Consider the following 15,079-nt stretch of genomic DNA (forward strand, 5'->3'; position numbering starts at 1 on the left):
ATACTACTAAAAGAAGTTGTTACGTACCGACAGCATAATTTTGAAAACAAAAATTGATCGTGATTCTTCTAACTGGATAAATCACCATAATTTGTAGAACTAAAAACTTATCTTTTCCTAAGTACAAGAAAATGGAAGTATTCTATGATTCAAGATGCTGTAACGCAAACTTTGATGATGATAATTAAAATGGTTTAATCAGGGGTAGAACGCCATAATAGGTTTAAGTGGATTCTCATTTTAGCTGTCTTAGTTTATTTTTTTGTAGCAGGCAGTAGAAGCACCGAGTGTTCCGGAACAACCTATTTTAGTAAGCGGACTTTACAGTCGCCGACTGCAGTAGAGAGGATTTCTGCCTTTCCGCTAGTAACTTTTTATCTTAATTCGTCCAAATCTTTTTCCTTTGCACTGGAGGATTTTGGTGTTCAGAATGGCAGGAACAACAGGTCCTCCCGTGCCTCTGTAATTCCTGGTGGAGACAGGAGACGCTTTGTGTCAAACAGCATAGCCCATCTGCTGTGTTGGACCATCTCATTACTGAGGTCCTGCCTCTTCCTTTTTCAGCTCTGTTGGTGACAGAAAAAGCAGCGTGGCTGGGATGCAGCCCTGGGTGCTAACGTGTCTAACCTTGTAGGAAGCCAAGCTGTTAGATTGCTCTAGTAGTATTTTTGTAAATGTGGGTTTGTAAGCCTTTGCACAAACTTTTTTTAACATCTGACTCTTGAGGGTGGTTGGTTCTTATTTCACAGAAAGAATGCTGTTCTAACTGACGTGAATTCTGTGTGGTGTCGAGTCTATTCATACCCGTCTTGGTTTGCTTGGTTGCGTTTTTTTTAGCAGTTCTTCACTATTCATTCAAATTTTAACTTACAGCAAGGCAATGCTGTAGTAATAGCTCAGTTCTGCAAGAAATCAGGTTTTTTACTTGTTTCTCTGATGTGCTATTTTTTTTCTTCAGTTAATGTAAGGGCTTAGCAAAGTCATTAATCCTAAAGGGATTGGCTTAAGTCATAAACTGCTGTGTGAAAGCTGAATATTGCAGCTTCATTTTGGCGTTGCAAAATGACTTGAGAAACCTGGTAGCTAAATAACATAAAAATAGAAAAATTACTATACATTCCATTTCCAGGAATTGATACGTGTTCACCAAGATGTTGGTCTTACTAATCTTTTAGCTTTTGCCATGCAGAGTGCTTTTAAAATCTGCTTGGCTGACTTTAGTCCCTGTTATTTTCTTCAGTCCTTTTTGGTGATGTAGTCAGCTTAAATGTAAGTAATATTTAACTTAAAAAAAAAAGTCACTAAGCAGTTATATTGAGCCAAACCAATCAGAAAATGTAGGAACAGAAGGATTCTCTAACTCATTGTATTTGTAGATGTTTAGCAAATAAAAAACATGTAATACTAGGACTCCTCTGTTTCTCGGAAATAATAGGTGCAATAGAGCTGCTGTACTAGCTTGTTAACTTTGAGCTATGTAATGCTTGTGAATAAGCTACAGCTAAAGTATTCTGCCATTGGTTTTTTGTTTTACTGCTGAACTTCCCTCCTTTTCCAATATATAAATAAGCAAAAATCTGAGAATTGTTTTAACTTGCAGTTTCATTTGACATCATCATGATTTAGTATTTAAAAGTTTTTTCGGAAAAGCAAGCTTTTGCTTTCAGGAAATGAGCGAGAACGTGAATTGCTACCCAAAGTTGAAGTTCTTACGCATAGATGGCTTATCTCATCCACTGTTGGAGGTAGAAAACCCTTTTTCATGGTGTACATCAAATACTTTCCAGTTACATTTTAAGCATGAATTATAGCCATGGAGCATTTTTTGCAAATCATGAATAGATACAGACTATCCAGCTGCAAATCTCTATCCCTACTTCCTTTTGGTTTTTTTTAATATGCATGTATGATGGAAAAGTGAGTCTCCACAGGTTCAGGAAATAAAAAATGGCTTAGCGCAGTAGACACCTCCAGAGTTGAAAGCAAGAGTGCCTACAGCTTAACCTGAGAGCTGTAAACGATGCTTCTCTTGTCAGAGACAGGGTAAATACGTGACAGAGAGATAACGGGTGCACATTTCTGCAAGAGAATGCTCAACTCGAAGACTGCATTGGCTCAAACCCTAGTTGAGGTCCCCCACATCAAGAGCTTGCTATTGTAGCTGTCATTCAGTGGCTGAATGTCCAGAGGGGCCCTCTGCAAACACGGGGTCTCTAGCTGACATGCTAAGCTTGCATTTTCTGCAGCTCATACACTAAAGACGTGTACTGCACTCGCCCGTGGATTTCAAGGACTACGGGTGCTTCCAGGAATACGATTAATCTTTGCTGGTTTAATACTGTCTTCCACCCTCAAAGTAGAGCTATGGGTTTGACATTGATTTGTTGCTTTAGAACTGATAGTGAGGGTAGAGATTTGATATTATGATTTTGCCACCAAATAAAAGAGGCAAAGGGAAACGAACCAAGGAAAGAAAGGCTCTGTTCTGAATGTAAAATCTTGTCTAGCTTGTTAAAAATAACGGTGGTGTGGCAGGACTTTGACAAAGCCATTCCAAAAGCATTATTTATAAATGCTCGTATCTATTAACTGTGCACATGGTGTTCCATTTATTTTAAAGGCTCTTCACCTTATTGAAGAAATGGATTTGAATGATGATAAAAAGCTTTCTGAAGCAGAAATTCTTAAGAACCAGGATTTGTTTCTTAACAGTGAAGCAACGGATTATGGTAGGCAGCTTCACGATGAACGTTTCTACCATGAAGAACTTTAGGTTATTTATTTTGTAATCTGTTTTTCTTCCCTTTCTTTCATTTGGAGCTTTTGTTGAAAGCACCCATCAGCTATGTTGCAAGTTTTATGCTGTAATTACAGTACACTAATGTTTGTGTAAATAATCTGCATTCAAAATTTAATTGCCCTCCTGCCGAGTTCCTTGGGCCTCTTCTAGCCTTCAAAATTAATCTTAAATACTTACTTCCAAAATTATATAGCGTTGGGAAATAAATTACTTCAGGGGTAGTGCTGTATTGTGAAGAGTTGTTCTGTTGTACTTGAAGAAAATGGAGAATCTAAATGATTCTGAAAGAATGCAAAACATAGCAACTGAGAGACTACTATTTTTTCTAATCAGTTTAATTAGGGTGGGGAGTGGGGAAGATGGGGGGATGTTTAGAGCGAGTATTAACTGTGTTTTATTTAATACGTTTGGAGAAACACTTAGATTAACGCCTCAATTGTTTAAGAGGTTTCTACTTAATTTTCAATGGTTTCTATACTGTGTTTTATTGTATCATAAAACTTGCTATTTTTACATCTGTAGACAATAATTGTTTTTAATGTACAATTCTACAGCATTAGCAATACAATGGTATTTTACAGTGTTAAGACCCTCTTCGTTTGTTGGATTAAAACTTAAAATATTGTGTCTTTCTGTGTTTTGTCCATTTATTATTTACTGTGGGTCACCCGCAGCACCTCCTTGCAAAGTGCACAACGTACATCATGTACAATGGCAACATGCTTAGCTTTTAGAAACCAAAGACACATCATCTCACCTAGACGCTAAAGAAGATTCAAAACAAGCAAAGTGCGCATTTAACGTTTTCTGGACAAGTTTGCAAAAGCAATTGTGGATTTTGTTTTTCTTTTTTTTTAATTGGGGATATAGGGAACTCTAAAGCATCAAGGCATTACATAATATTTCTAGTAATAACCTCTAAAAGTTAACTTTGGTTGCAGGCTCCACAATTACCATTCATAAAAGTAACTACTGTCCCGTTATGTGATTATTTGAAATAGTCTGAAAGGTTAACGGCACGACAGATTCAGTTTGGGAAAGTACATACATATTCGCTTTTTGTCTCCTAGAAAGTCACAGAAATTAGCCGAGTATTCTAAACAAAGACAAAGCCTCGCAGAATAGCTTGTGCAGACTGTATTAGGGGTTTTTTAATTCCTAGATACTAACTCCTGTAATGCTCTTGCAACATTCTTCTTGACTAATGTTTTCCTTCCTCCCAACTCTCCTTTTATTGAGTGAAAGCAACTAGTTCTGCCTTGTTTTTTTCCCAGTGTACCACATCTTGATTATTCTCAGAACAAACAGGAAATTCCTTTCGGCATAAGTGTTGAAGTATCACCATTAGAAGGCTGGCGCTTTTGATTCAGAACAAAACTACGTATACTTTTACTGTATTTTTTTTAGATGGCATAGTGATAGAAATTCCAAACGCTTTTTCAGTTTTAGTGGTTGGGGTTTTTTCAACCCGTATTCGTTTCTTTCAGTTCCTGGGAATGTGAGTACAACTATTGCCGTGGTGGTGGTGGGATCTGATTTAAAAAAAAAAAGTCTAATTAAATCCAGCATGTCCAGGAATTAAAACAGTTGTTGTCATCTTTGTTGGTTTGAAATACACCCAAAGTTGCCCATTGGTTATTATTCTTTAGGGCATTTTTAAACAAATCTTAATGACAGATTCAACTGCGTGCTCGCTATTAAAAATGTCATCAACTTGAAAATTCAACTTGCAACACAAGGAGAAAAAAAGAATGCCTTTGGAAGGATGCCGCTGTCCTTTGCTCTTTGCCTCGGCTCAAAGTCATTTGCTGGATTGCAATAATTTGCATAAACCAAGAACAAGAGCAGCTGTAGCAAGACTAGTAAAATAGGGAACAGCACAGCATTTGTACCGTCCACATCTCGGAGTCTGCCAAACATCCGATTTATCGCTTATTTTAATATTTCTGTAAGCAGCTCATGTGAGGTATTGTTAGAGCTTAGCTCACTGAAAGATAGAAATAGAACCACAGCTTTCATCACTTTGCAGCTCTTCATGTAATTTTTATGGGCACAGAAAACTGGTACTTCAAAAGGAAACAATGCAATTGTTAATGTCACAGAAGTGTGGATTTGGAGAAGTGCTAAGCTCAGTCCTTTAGTAATGTTGTATTCTGTTGAACGTTTCTGTAATTCCTAGAGTAAATTAACGTAGACTTCTTTTGATTTCTCATAATGTTTTTAAAATTAGGCTTCCTTCGCTTCAGGATTAGAAGCCTAGTAGTGCTTTCACAATCTTAGAAGGATTTGTGGCTTTTGATAGTCTAATCTAGTGTTTAGGTTGCCCAATTTGGCAATCCACCGCTTAACATTCAGTGACGCCTATCCAAATATTCTACACGAGAGCGGCTCCAGTATTTTCGGGGTTATGCATTGTCGGAGTCCCTTACCTAGCATTTTTTAACTTCACTGAGAAAAAATGCAATGAAGCAAAGTATCTTTTAGAACTTACACCATCCTTCACTGTAGATAGAAATTAAATAGAAACTTCAGTTTTAATGAGTCAGAGCAGAGATTTTCAGCGCTCCAGCGTGGCACAATTTATTCTATGTATTTATGGAAGGAACGACTGGTACTGAATCTGGGATCACCAGAGCCTGCAAAAGTCACGCACAGAGTAACCCAGGTTAGCCTGGTCTTTATGTTTCCTGTTGGCCCTGTTCTTTGCAGAAAATTCAGGGTTTCTCTGGTGACGGCCGAGAGCAGTGTCTGGTAGCTCCCTCCCCTCTGCCAGGTTTTACAGGTGGTTTTCCACAACATGCAAACTTTAGCTATAACTACATGTGCTCAAACATGAAGACCTTTTGGAACAAAGGATTGTCTTGTGCTGTTGTTCTCTCATATGAAACTGAGGTTTTGGTTTGAAAAAGCCTCCAACCACTGTATCCTACAGATCAAATAGACCTCGTAGAGGTGTACTGAAGAATCCTGTTCTTCCTTACACATCTCTGTGTCTGCTCCAGCAACACGCACAGCAGAGACTACCGCGATGGCCAAGAAGGCAGACTGAAAAACCAGGGGACTGCTTGTGCCTGGTTTCATAGGGACATCATGCTTTGGCAGTCTCTCTGTGTTCCTGTCCGTCCCACCGCTATTGGAACGTTGATTCTTTTCTCATTTTCTCGCCAATCAGAAACCTCACCAAACATCTAAAAACAGGTTGTAGGGATATTTTAGAAAGCAAAGGCAGATTCAGCTAATGCTACGTTTCATCCCGGTATCCCCTTCTGAAGCATCAGACTTTATTCTATCAAACGGTGCAACTTCTACCTGTGGAAGTTTTATGAGCACGGTTCAGGTTATGGTCAGCTGGAACAGCTCAAAACAGCCAGTCTGAAAAACCCCCAAAAGATCTAACTCAAAATTGAAACCTTAGCTTTGACTTAACAGGAAGAATAAAAAGAGAGATGGTGAAGGTTAACTGTCGCTTTTTCTCTGTCAATGCACTGTGGTTTGAGGTGAAGAGGCATCCTACTTCAGCACATACTGAAGGTCTCTGGCCTGTTACATCTGATCTCACTTTGTAAGCACTAATGCAGAATACTCCCAATTCAAATATTAAAGCTGGTAAAAGCACTTTGTCTCCATGTAATAACCACTCAGGCTTCTTAGAGAGAGGCTGAGCGTTCTTGTTGGCAAGGTAACCTCATCCTCATCCTCAAAATTAGTTATCCCTAATTCAGGGGCAGTCCCCAGCTCTGTAGGAATATGCATTAGGACGATTCTTTGGACGATGTCTAAGTAAGAAGGACTGTCAGAGGAACAAATACTAGCGAAACTCAATGAAGAGAACAAAATTCCTCTGCTTGTTCCAAAATCCTTCCATTTATAAAATCAAGGATCTAGCAAAATTTGATTTCTAAACAAACATTGCATGTAAAAATGTCAGGTGAACAGGGCAAAGGGAGAATAATATGACAGCAAGTAGGTGAAGTATCAATATTTTGGAGCTTAGATTTGCAAAGTTTTCCAGAGCACAAAGCAACTCATACATTTAGTATCTACAAAAACATCCTACCAAAAGCACAGCTCATCTCAAGGAAAGTGGATGGGTGACAGAACAAGCAAAATTACATTGCTGGTATAAACAAGCCAGACTTCTCAGAGGTGCACAAGAAAGCGACGAGAGGCAACAGTCCCAAGTTCCAGCAAGGGAAATTCTGACTAGATGAAAACTTCACAGTAGGAGTGGTTAAGCAGTGAAACGGGCCCAGAGAGGCGGTGGAAGAATGTCCACCCTGGAGACAGTCAGAGCTCAGAAAGGTCCTGGGCAATGTGATCCGTCTTGGAAGTTAGCCCGCTTGGAGCAGGAGATGGAAGCAGAGACCCGCCTTGCACGGACCAGGAGGCACAAATAATCCTGTTTAAAGTGATCCCGCCTAAACCATTTGGCAACATGTGTTTATTTTTCTATATATTGTAAGTTTTTTTGAGTATGCAGCATTTCCAGCTACAAGCTATCCTTTCCTCCTCTGTCGTAAAAATAAAACCAGAACTTGCTAGAAGTAACAAGAAAAACCTCTTGGAAGGTGAACACTGATCTCAATGTTGGTTTTGAGGTAGAAGTTATTCTTGTTATAACATGTATATTTTATGTACATATAAATATACCTTGTCTATACAGAGGGTAGTGCCCCATGTGAAGTGCTTTGTGCCCTTCTCATGAGAAGAAAAGTCACCTTGAAGGGTAATTCCACAAGAATTTGGTCCTTAAAGCAGAATGCTTTGTGCTACAAATGCTTTTACCAGTTCTCTGTTCCTCTTCCCGGCTATCACAGTCGGAGTATGTGGCAAAATACCTGAGTAAGTGTTTTCTCAAATAGGTGGAGGATTACAGTACTAATAGAGACTAAACAACTCATTTGTCTGAACTGTGTAAGTTATGTATTGACTGGAAATTAAAACAACTACACTTTAATATTTCAGACTGTTTACAATAATAAACATGGAAATAATTTATCTAGAAAAGTTTTGCTTTTTAAAGATTTTTTGAACAGATCTTTCAGATGTTCACTGTTGACTTGCTACAGGTTTGCATTTCTACTCAGAAAAAATTATAAAACAATTGGTGATGTTTCTAAATGAGCAAATATGCAGAATATTTGCTAAAATATGCTGAAGGAATCTAAACTGTTGCCTTATGATACTAAACAAATCACTGTATTACTAAAGAAGGGACATTTTGTACAGAGATGGGCCTGCTGGAGATGGTATATTTTGGACAAAGGTCCAATGGTTTGAGTTCAACTAAAAAAGCCATGGTTTTTCACAAAACATAGCAGCGTCTTTGCAAATGCCAGTCTGAACAGCTGTTGCCCATGTGCATACCCCCCGTAATCGCAATCAGGTAAGATTATGTTTTTGCAAGGCATATCCTGAGCTTCTGTCTAATGTTTCTGTGAACTTGCAGCCTGCTTTTTTTCCAGAATTGCAGTATTCAAAGAGTCCTTTATGAGAAGTGGAAACCTCTTCAGCACTGCAAGCATTGCCTACTTCGCTAATGAGTATGCAATACTTGCAAATTAATAGTGATTTCCTTTGAATTAAAGGAATGGAGAAAGCAAGTGTGTTGGTAAAACACACAAAAGATGTCAGAGAAATAAAAAGTATCTTTCTGCAGGTACCTGAAGTTAGGACAAGAAGGGGAGATAGAAACCCAGATCCTTTCATTTTCTCTTTCACAAAGCGGTTATACTTCTCTCCAAAGAACTACCAGATACTGTTCCTCTTAATCAAGCCTGCTGTGACATTGCACTTTCCCACAGTTTCTCTTCTCCTTTTTTTGTCTGTGAAACACATTCAGGGGTAAGGATGGTAGCTAACCGTGTGTAAACACGTACCGAGCACAGAAAGACCCCACATTTCCATGATATGAACAATAATTCTAGGATACACAGAGTATCATGATGTTAATTTTAGAGGAAATCCATTCACGTTCTTCATAATTATGGCAAAGACTATGATTATCTTTCTCCTGGGTAAAACATCAGGGACGGGGTCCGCCTTTCAGTCAAGGCCTCTATTGGAAACTGCTATGAAATGCTAGATCTTGGTTAAGAATGTAGTCTATGCAATTAATCTTGATGTTAGTTGTCAATTTTCCTGCAGCAAAATGCCAGCAGGACTGTCTTGCACTGTGAAACAGTGCTTTTGGGAGGATGTTCAAATAGTTCCTTCTAAAAGAAGCAAAGGGAACGTGTGTCAGAGCCGAACAGAGCTGATGTCGTAGGGTCTGGAGCATATTGAATCAGCTTTCAGCCAGCAGCCATAGATGAGTTCAGAGGAGTTGTAACAAATCAAGCCAGATGCTTGGGGGCTGCTGTTTCTGTTTCCATGGGAACAGAGATTGGCTCCTCACAGAAGACGAGGTGATTTAAAAATTTTTAAATTGGCACGATTGTGGATAATTTGAAAGCCCCTAACATTTCTTGCATTGAAATTTGGATAGCCATTTGTATGGAAATAGAAACGGCAGGTGCAGCTAACCAGCTAAAACGCTTGTCTATTTTAGCCGTGGCGTTCCTCTGGAAGTGGTTTCATTGCATTGGTGTCTCTAGGCTTTAGGACTCAGTAAGACACCAGAGGCTGGACTGTTTTAACTTTAAACATGACTGTATTACAGCAATCGTTGTGAAGCCATCTCTCTTAGATGTAATTGTTACAGAAGCTTCGAAGGACTGTAGAAGTGCCTTCTATTCTCCATTTTCATTTCACAAACAACGATTCCAAGGGACCACAATATACCTGAGGGGTTTTGAAAAATACAGCCAGCTTAATACCTGAATTATCTGAGTATTCAGCATCTCTCTATATACTGCCTTAATACTTTTCATAGACTCCCTCATCCTGTTTCTATGTAGACTAAAAGGTTTACTGCCTACTCCATCAGACTACCCAAAATCAGAAACATTAACTGTGAAGAATGTCTTGCTTGAAGCCCTGGATGAGCGCAACCCTGTTTGTAGATGCTATTTTCATATTTTAACTACTGTCACGTCTAAACCTGCCACCCAAATCCCTCATAAAAAGCTTTGCTCAAAGCAGTATACAGTTAATAAAAACAAAATGAAACTTTCATTCTGACGCACGTCAAAATTTGAGGGTTTCTAATATGAACTTTTTTTTTAAAAATCAGACTTTTCATCACTTTCCACTACAGAACAGATTCAAATGGTACATTCTGCTGCCACACAATTTAATTACTGGGAAAAAAAACCCAATACTCTGGCCTGGAGACTGACTATTGGTCTTATCAAACAGAAAACCTGATTTTTAACCTTTCAGAGCAGCAGTGGGAAGGGAGCTACCGTGGCTGTTGGGGAGGCGTTCCACTTAAGGCTTGTTATTGATACTTCCGAATTTCTGAATGGAGCTGTATGCAAAGATTAGAGGAAAAGCCACGTTAAAAGGGTGAGTAAGGGGAGATGCAAGGCCCTGCCGGTTCCCAAAGCATCCAGCCTGTCAATAAGCAAACAAACGAACAAGTGGCTGATCACTTGTCATTGCAACCTAGTCCCACTCACTACAATGACAATAGTCTACACCCCTTGCCCACTGAAAATGCTTCTGTTTGGCACAAATGTATCTATGTCACTACTTTGTAGGGGAAAATTTCATGAAGTTCCAGGTGGTTTCAGTAGATGGCATTATAGTAGTTAGTAGCATAGCAAGCAAGATTCATTGATTTTGCTCCCCTTCCCTCAGCTCCGCAGAGCTCCCTCCTGGGCTCAGCCTTTCCAGCCTTCGTACAGCTCAAGCCACTCACATCAAAATATTAACCCAATCATGAGACGCAGCATTTAAGAACTGGACACCGTGTTGTCTTGTTCCTATTTAGAAGTTGGTTTTAGGAAGATTTCTTCTCCACATGCAGCATTCATCATGAGAGTTTTACAAGACTATCCTGATACCGGTCAGGAGGCTGGTATGTCTTTTAAGTAAGACAGCTACTGGGAACTGCTATTTCTGGGTACTATTTCAAGCTCTGCTAAACAATACAAGCTTACAACAAGTAATTGCATCCTACAGACCAGCAGTTGTAGTAGACCAGCTCAGTATAAATTTAGTAGATGCCCACTGCAAGGTATTTAGGTATTCTTTGGTGCTTTGGCTTATGGGAGAAAAGGAAAATAATCCTATCCCAGTTTTCTTGAACCCAGTCACGGCCACTGCAGCGGAGAAGTACACCCCAGGCTCTGCAGAGAGCCGTTTACCAGTTGCAGAGACAGGCTTTTATACCTGGGCCAAGCGGAGGTGGTGCTGCTGCGTGCCGAGGAAATAAGCAGCGTGAGGTTATGGATTCTGTGCCCGCTGCTGGCACGGCTGGCTGACGACGCATGACTCGCACCTTGGCAGCTGCGAAGCACAACCACCTGGAGAAGACTCCCTCATCGGCATCCAGCTAGCCCCAGCGCAGGCCTTCACCTCTAGCACTGACATATTTGCCAGGACCATTTGCTATAGGTTTCGGTTTCTTCAGCTGCAAAATTGACACAGTTTTCTCCCTCTTTCAGAGCCCTGCAAAGCCTGACTGCCCCTGCAAGGCACAGCACCCTCTGGACATAATCCAGCAACACCGGGACACGTGAGCAGTGACGGCTCCAAATCAAGTGTCTGCCCAACAGCTCTGCTTCATCAGAGCCAGGAGCTACGACTCACACCAGCTAATTTCTGACAGCTCAAAATACCTGAACTACGCACACGGTTGGTCTAGGCTCTTCTGCAGCCAGCGGTAAGAGATAAACTCATCCACAGCGCAAAGCTAACTGCCTGTGCTTGTGGTATATAGAGAGGCATCCCTGGCTGCTCCTAAGGGAGGTGACTGTGCTACACCAGTACTGTTAGGTGGGACAGACGCAGGCACGGAGCTCAGCGTGAGATTCAGTCAAATAATTGGCTTTTGGGTTGGAGGCCAGACTAAAAATAATGAGAAAGTAGCATACCATTTTGGAGGGCCAAAATGCACTCGATGCATTTTTATGAACCCCAACAGCAGCAAAGCTATCCGTTTCAAAACAAAGCTGTAGTTTGGAAATCGTAAGAGGAAACATTTACTTTTAGAAAGATTGAGATAAAACATTCTTAAAAAGATTCTTCTTTTTCTTTTGCTTACAGATCAAGTATTATGACTAGTGCCCATGCCCTCAAAATACATTTTTTCAGGGAATTTTCCCTTCTGGAAGAAAGCTTCACTCATTTCTCCTCAGCACCCTCTGCGAGTGAATCCTCACATTTCTCCCTCTCCCCCTCTCACACGATGATGCTTTTTTCCTGCTGCTCGTGACAATCAAAGCAGTTCCCCACCTCTGGCCCTGCAAACTCTCTCTTTTGCCCTCCTGTGCTTGCACTTATTTTTCTCTTTCAAAGCCTCTGCACATTCCCTGTCTTCTTCAGACCACCAGGAAGGAAACTTGCCGATTCTCTAAAATAGCAGCTACAGATTGTCCGTGGAGTGACTACTGATAACTCTAGCCAGCAACTGCTGCAGATCTCTCTGAGCAGATCTCTGTGCCCCGCTGGATTTCAGTGAAGTTGTGAGACCTCCTCACCACTAAATAATCTGCCCGTGTGGCTGGTGCTGCAGGGACAGTAAGAAAAAAGCAACAGCCAGGCATCAGGAGCAACGTTAATTAGTTACAGCCAAGTAAGTCCTGATGTGTTCTTGGTGTGGAAGGACATGTTTTTGTACAGGCAACCACGGCAGAAGTGTTTTTCTTTTCTTTTTTTCCTACCCTCTGAAAATGCCAGTGAGTATTTAAAAACACGTATTTAAGAATCCTTAAAACATCCTAAGGGGTGAACAGAGGCAACCTCACCTGTGGGACAGGAATTTTGAAGCGTTATTTCATGGAAGTGTTAGACATATTACCTTATTATCAATTATTTGCAGCGGCATTGTAACAGATTGGTTAGCTTATTTAACTAGCTGCCTGAAATACCTGATGTCAGCAGTGTGCTGGGTGTAGTGCTGGGCGCACTGTCTGTTCAGATGTCTGTGAAGCTTCACTTCAGGTCCTGGTGCTAATAAACTCTTAGCTCTCTTATCACAAGTTTTTTCAGGAGTTTGGGTTTTACTTCTAAATTTCACATATCTTGCTTATTCATATAAACATTCACATGAGGGCATGCAAATCAGAAATTTTCTCTATATAGACATACAGGTATCTAAAAGTGTGCAGACACCTGCACACTTTCCAGTGTTCTTAATTTAACCAGAGTCTTGAAAAGCCTTTTCAGTTGCAAAACGCAACTTTGAGCTATGCTTCCCATGTGCGAATGGGAACATGCAAATGCACATGGGCCTCTGCCAACCCCAGAAGGTACTGGAGAAATGTGGCACATAAATTTCTTTTGCTTCTTTTTCTTTGTAAGACCACAGCGTTATACGATAGTTTGACTCTAATTTCCTCCACAGTTTATCTCTTTGTATTGTGCTGGTTTCCTTTGCATTTTAATCGCTTGGTCTCCTCCTGTAGCTGATCAAATCATATCTCTGAATTTTACTTCTTTTTTTTTTTTTTAATTTGCCAGCCACTCACATGCACACATAGCAAGGAGCAGCCTGACATCATTTGACATCTCCTTGCTTCCTCATTTCAATATTAACTGTTTACCAGAAGAGAAACAGGTTTGGGGTTAGGGTGCTGAGTGCATGCATGCCTGTGTGTGAGCAAGAGGTTTTTTTTCCCGTATGTCCCTTCACAGCCATAAGTCATTACGCTGAGCTGCCTGAAACTGCCCAATGCTATTTTTCACCAGTTTGACTTCAGAAGAGACCGGTCTGTGGATGTGATTCACTTTCTGCTTTGGCTGAGGTATAGCAACAAGGCTCAGTGCTGTGGCTGCTGCTCCTCTCACCTGAGAACAAACTTGCTGAAGGATTCCTCTCCCTCCACAGAGCGATAATAATGACACAGCTGCAGTTTAAAGATGCATTTTGGGTAAGTGAGCATTTCCTATGTGTTTCCTATATTCAATGTACCTGTATTTAAAAATTTTTTAAAATACAGCTTGGTTCTATATATAGTTTAAAACTAATTTAATCCTGTTCTGTGTTCTAAATTTAGTTCAGTAAAAAACCAAATTTGTCTCCAAGCAAAAGCATGCTGTTTGGCAGTATAAACGTTTGATCCTAGGCAGAAGGATGCATTGTAAAGAACACACCCAGTCTGCATAAAATGGTTGACATTCCCAGTTCCTGTGCTAGGTCCAGAAACCGCTTTTGAAAGGGACATGGGTTTGTCTCTCTCATAGTCCTAAGCGCACTTGCTTGCAGTGAGAGTCCTCAGTTTTAGGAGTGGCTCCCCTGAGCAGGTGAACTGTTACTAATTACAGTCTGAATTCTCTCATGTTTGCTTGTAGAGCAAAGCCAGCCGGCTGCGTGCAAAATGCTATTGCTCACCCACCTCCAGAGGCCATACCTGCTTTTAGGTGCAGAAGGGCATGCACGAGGCATGTAGGTGCCCAGAGTCATACAGCGGCACAGGCAGAAAGAACTAGCAGTGACAGTCGAGAACTAAGCCCGAACACTCGCAACTTTTAAAACAGTGAATACTAAAACAAGTAGATACGCTCCGTTCTTGTTATCTGACTTTCAGTTGAAGAACCTTTTGGTGTCTTGTTTTTAAGCTCTTTCTCTGCAGTTACAAGGTAAAAAGACCTTAGTCATTTCTCTCTCAAGGGTAATCTGAGGTTCTCTTGCAATTGCTTCCGGAGTAGAGGTTTTAAGGAAAACAAAAACCCAACAACAAAATTCTAACATTGCAAAGTTTGGTAAACAGGATGTTACGTGGTTGCTTCTTGTCTGGGCAATCACTTTTCCAGCACCTAGGATTGACTTAAAGAATGGCAAGAAGGCCTATGAATTCTTCCTGCCATTTTCCTATCAGGCCAAGTAGAACAGCCCCTTCACGGCATATATTTGCTGCTTGTGCTTGCTTTCTATCCACCCGCCCTTCAGGGTAAAGCCTCTCTTGGTATGAAATAGAAAGGCAAAGGCAAGAACACATTTCAGTGAACCACCTTCCTCCCGGCACTTCCAGGAAGCCCTCCCCACCCCCACTCTAGTGCCAGACTTGAACAGTTAAAAAAAAAAAGTAATGAGGAAATACAAAAGTTAATTTTGATGTTAACCCTAACTGTGCCCGGCCACACCTAAGTGAGATACTCCGTGCCTCCTCTTTTATACAGCTACTTACTGCATAGCCCAACGCATGGGTAGGACACAACCGCAAGCCAGCG

The 15,079-nt window shown here is 40.7% G+C and overlaps 2 protein-coding genes across 4 annotated transcripts in view; one reads left to right on the forward strand and one right to left on the reverse strand.

Annotated features, from left to right (window-relative positions):
* Positions 1-3,427, forward strand: part of RCN2 (reticulocalbin 2, EF-hand calcium binding domain) — a 13,218-nt gene extending 9,791 nt beyond the window's left edge. For all 3 annotated transcript variants that reach the window (XM_009330068.1, XM_009330069.1, XM_009330070.1), the window contains exon 6: positions 2,621-3,427. In XM_009330068.1, the coding sequence (XP_009328343.1) occupies positions 2,621-2,773 (153 nt within the window). In that variant the 3' untranslated portion in view covers positions 2,774-3,427. The remainder of the gene's footprint in view (positions 1-2,620) is intronic.
* Positions 1-15,079, reverse strand: part of SCAPER (S-phase cyclin A-associated protein in the ER) — a 258,080-nt gene that overhangs the window by 185,146 nt on the left and 57,855 nt on the right. The gene's annotated exons all lie outside the window — the stretch shown is intronic.

This window comes from Pygoscelis adeliae, unplaced genomic scaffold, assembly GCF_000699105.1.
Source record: "Pygoscelis adeliae isolate BGI_AS28 unplaced genomic scaffold, ASM69910v1 Scaffold298, whole genome shotgun sequence".
Classification (NCBI taxonomy): Eukaryota; Metazoa; Chordata; class Aves; order Sphenisciformes; family Spheniscidae; genus Pygoscelis; species Pygoscelis adeliae.